This window comes from Camellia sinensis, chromosome 1, assembly GCF_055761805.1.
Source record: "Camellia sinensis isolate YWXY chromosome 1, ASM5576180v1, whole genome shotgun sequence".
NCBI lineage: Eukaryota > Viridiplantae > Streptophyta > Magnoliopsida > Ericales > Theaceae > Camellia > Camellia sinensis.
This window is the reverse complement of record NC_138961.1, coordinates 145436178-145440577: the sequence shown is the minus strand read 5'-3', so window position 1 is coordinate 145440577 and position 4400 is coordinate 145436178. Positions and strand designations below refer to the sequence as shown.

The 4400-nt window shown below is 34.0% G+C and overlaps 1 protein-coding gene across 1 annotated transcript; it reads left to right on the top strand.

Moving 5' to 3' along the window:
- Positions 1 to 453: 453 nt before the first annotated feature.
- On the top strand, positions 454 to 3633 carry LOC114290041 (HXXXD-type acyl-transferase family protein). The gene is made up of 2 exons (XM_028233917.2): positions 454 to 1142; positions 2529 to 3633. Exons 1-2 carry the CDS (start codon positions 489 to 491, stop codon positions 3465 to 3467), a joined length of 1593 nt encoding a protein of 530 aa, XP_028089718.2. The 5' UTR covers positions 454 to 488; the 3' UTR covers positions 3468 to 3633.
- The last annotated feature ends 767 nt before the right edge of the window (positions 3634 to 4400 follow it).

The window sequence follows — 4400 nt, the reverse complement described above, 5'->3', positions numbered from 1 at the left end:
TTATTATATAGGAGAGCAATTATAAATTTCGTTTTTTTAGTTAATTTTGTTAAATAAAAAAAATTAACAATGAGATATTTATATTTTTTTAAACCACAAAAAATAATCTATACTTTAAGGGGTTGTTTGGGATGTCTTAAATAAGTGCATTTTTTGTCTTTTTAGACTAAAAAATTGAGATTGAAAATATGAATGTTTGGGTTAACTTTTTGACTTTTTATGAAAAAATGTGTATTAAAAAATTGTATAAATTAATGTGTAGAGGAAAATTAGTATTGGGAATTGTGCAGCCGTAATTGTTGACTTTTGGTGAATAGTGATAACTTTTTAACTTTTTGAGTAACTTTTTAACTTTTTTAAGACTTCTCAAACTTGACCTAAGTAAAGCTCAGGAGTGTATTTATAATTTATCCTTAATTTAAAAACAAAATTTCAAATATGCACTATGTGAATCCCACTTTCTCACCTACATTTTTAAATTTTCAAATATGCACTATGTGAATCCCACTTTCTCATCTACAATTCACACAGATGGGGACACACACACACACACACGACATACATACACCACCATCCATCCATCCATCCATCCATCTATGATGGTGTCTACACTTTCTATATATACTGGTGTGTCCCGTGAAGCTGCTAAAACAAACAACAACAAAGTACGACCCAAATTCCTCTTAAAAATGGTACCAACAACAAGTAATAGTTCTTTAGTGTTCACAGTGAGAAGGAAGACAGCAGAGCTGGTAACTCCGGCAAAGCCCACACCTCATGAATACAAACTGCTGTCAGACATCGATGACCAAGAAGGTCTTCGGTTTCAGATCCCAGTGATACAGTTTTATCGTTATGATTCGTCGATGGGAGACAAAGACCCAGTGAAGGTCATCCGAGAGGCAATTGCAGAAACGCTTGTGTTCTACTACCCGTTCGCGGGTAGGCTGAGGGAAGGACCTGACCGCAAGCTTATGGTAGACTGTACTGGTGAAGGTGTCATGTTCATCGAGGCTGACGCTGATGTTACTCTTGACCACTTCGGTGACGCTCTACAACCTCCCTTCCCCTGTTTGGAGGAGCTCCTTTTTGATCCCCCCGGCTCCACTGCCGTCCTAAACTGCCCTTTACTCCTTATTCAGGTACCTACTATTCCCGGCAGCCGGGACTTTCAATATAAATTCATAATTATTATTTTAAATTTAAGAAATTCGTGAAGCAACTATGATTTTATTTTAATAATTTAAATCGTTTATTTTGTCAGGTATTTTGTGTATTTTATTTATAAAAAATAAGATTGATTTGATAATTGCAACTTGTTAAATTTATTGTTTTCATCATCAAAAAAAATGTGTGGTTCATTTTTTAAAAGAATAATTGTCGTTCATTTTTTTTAGTGAAAAACACGATAAATTAGGCAAGATACAATTATTAGATTGATCTAATTTTTTTTTTTAATTTATGAATGAAATATACAAGTTGCCTAACAAAATCAACTGTTCATCTGAATAGGATCCGTAATGAGCCTTATGGGCACAAACAGCCCCCTCTAATCTGGATTTTATACTAGAGAGAATCCTCCTCCTTTCTTAATAGGTTTCTTATTATTAATACATTTAAAAAAAAAAAAAAAAATAATTAATTAACATCCCCCGATATCATATAAGTACGCTCACTTATAAAATCAAACCTTAAAAAAATAAATTAAATTAAATTGCCCACATAAAATAAAATAACAAAACAAATCCTGTGAATATAATAGTCCGCAGGAGTGTTTTGAAAAGATGGTTAAAAATTAGTTTTTAACTTTTAATTAAGCTGTTTAGTTTTTTTAGAAAATTATTTCAAAAGTTGGTAAAAGACTATTTTTTGACTTTTTTACTTAATATTTGTTTATACTGTCAGATTATAATCAAATGACCAAAATATCCTTACTTAATTTAGAAAATTTACATTTTGCCTTATATAGCTCATTTTGACCCATGGAAGGTATAGTTGTAATTTCACAAGTAGCTTTTAGCAGAGTAAGGATCCTCTAGAGTGATTTTTCCCTAAAGTTCCCTAAAGTGCTACATTGTGTGGTTGAGATTTACTGACAAGTCACATCAATTTTTCTGATGTCACTTATCAGTAAATTTCAACCACACAATATAGCACTCTAGAAAACTTTAGAGAAATTTCACTCTAGAGGATCCTTGGTGCTTTTAGCAACATTTCCAAATGATTTTAATGCCAAAAAAAGTCAAATTTTGACTTTTTACCCGAGGTGTAAAAATTTTAACTTTATTCCCAACAACAATGATAGAGACCACTAATTTTAGAGCTCTAAAAAGACCACTAATGACATGGCACTTAATAAAAAAAGAAAAAAAATACAGCACTAAGGCCAAAATATCAAATCATTCATGGTGGAGCCTACTGCCACATCATTAGTGGAAGCACTAATTAGTGCTCCCACTCATTTTCCTATTCCCAAATGCTCCCTAATGGTAATTGGCTTATTATTGTCAAATAATTGATTGATTTAGGTGACCCGTCTGAGGTGCAATGGTTTCATCTTCGCTTTGCGCTTGAATCACACCATGAGCGATGCCCCTGGACTAGTTCAATTCATGATGGCAGTAGGCGAAATGGCCCGAGGTGCATCTTCCCCATCGGTGCAACCAGTTTGGAAGAGGGACTTGCTCTGTGCTAGAGACCCACCACGCGTGACATGCACACACCGCGAGTACGACCAAGTCCCTGACACTAATGGTACCATCATTCCCCTAGATGACATGGCTCACCGGTCTTTCTTTTTCGGCCCCACTGAGGTCTCCGCGCTTCGCAAGTTCGTCCCTCCCCACCTTCGCAACTGTTCTACCTTTGAAGTGCTCACCGCTTGCCTCTGGAGATGTCGTACTATCGCCCTCCAGCCTGACCCGGAGGAAGAAGTGCGCATTCTCTGCATTGTTAGTGCACGCAGCAAGTTCAACCCACCCCTTCCTACTGGATACTACGGCAATGCCTTTGCGTTCCCCGTGGCCATATCAACTGCTGGAAAGTTGTGCCAGAACCCTTTGGGATATGCACTTAAGTTGGTCATGAAGGCTAAGGCTGATGTTACACAAGAGTATATGAGATCACTGGCAGACCTGATGGTTCTTAAAGGAAGACCTCACTTCACGGTGGTGAGGACCTTTCTAGCGTCTGATGTGACCCGTGCCGGGTTTGATGAGGTAGATTTTGGATGGGGTAAAGCAGCTTATGGTGGCCCGGCAAAGGGCGGTGTTGGGGCCATTCCTGGTGTTGCAAGCTTTTATATTCCTTTTACGAATAAGAAAGGCGAGCATGGAATTGTGGTTCCTTTTTGCTTGCCCACCCAAGCCATGGAAAGATTTGTTACTGAAATTGAGGGCATGCTTAAGTCTGATCAACAACTGATCGCTACAGCTAACAATTCCACGTTCATCACATCTTCCTTGTGAACGCATATATTGCAAGTATTTTCAGGCTAATGTTATTATTATGTTATTGAAATATATATGTTTCAAAACTAAATCAAAAGTATTGGAAAGCAACCAATATGATGTTGCCTATTTTTCTGTTTCTGTAGCATTTATAATAATCTCCATTGAATTGCTCACCGTAAAATAGTGTTATATTAGTAAATTATTTATTTATTTATTGTTGTTATTATTACATGATCTCCCATTAGCTTTAAAAAAAAGCAAGGGTAAATTTATCTGTCACATCTAAAATTTGAATTTAATGCAGATTTTCTCTTCACTTTTCAAAAATTACACTGCACTCCTGTCAAAATTTACCTTTTAACTAAGTTAACAGTAAATATAAAATTATCTTGTTACCCTTATAGTTTAAAATAAAATTACAATACCGCTAATAGTCTTCCTCTTCCCCTCAACAAGTTATTTTAATAATTTTTTTTTTTTTTTTTACAAAAAATGTGTAAAAAAAATTAAGAGAGTGGTATAATAATTTATAATAAGGTAAATTATAAATACACCCTCTAAAGTTTATTTAAATTACAAATTATCCTGTAGTTTTAGAAATTACATTATGCCTCCTAAGGTTTCTTATTTCATAACAAATAGGTCATTTTATTAATAAATCATCAAGTTAATTAACAGTTTTTAATAATGTTAAAATTTTATTTCAATTAATAATTCAAATAATTTTATTACTGTATAGGTGAACAGTTAGAAATTTTATTTTTTTAATTAATTTTGTTAAATAAAAAATTCTGACAGTGAGGTATTTGTAATTTTTCAAATCACAAGAGGCAATTAATATTTTTAACAAATCTCAATAAATATATTTATAATTTATCCTTTATAATAACTTTTTGACTAAAATATTTAATCCCAAAGAGGCCTTAACTCTTACCACCAGTTGATTTT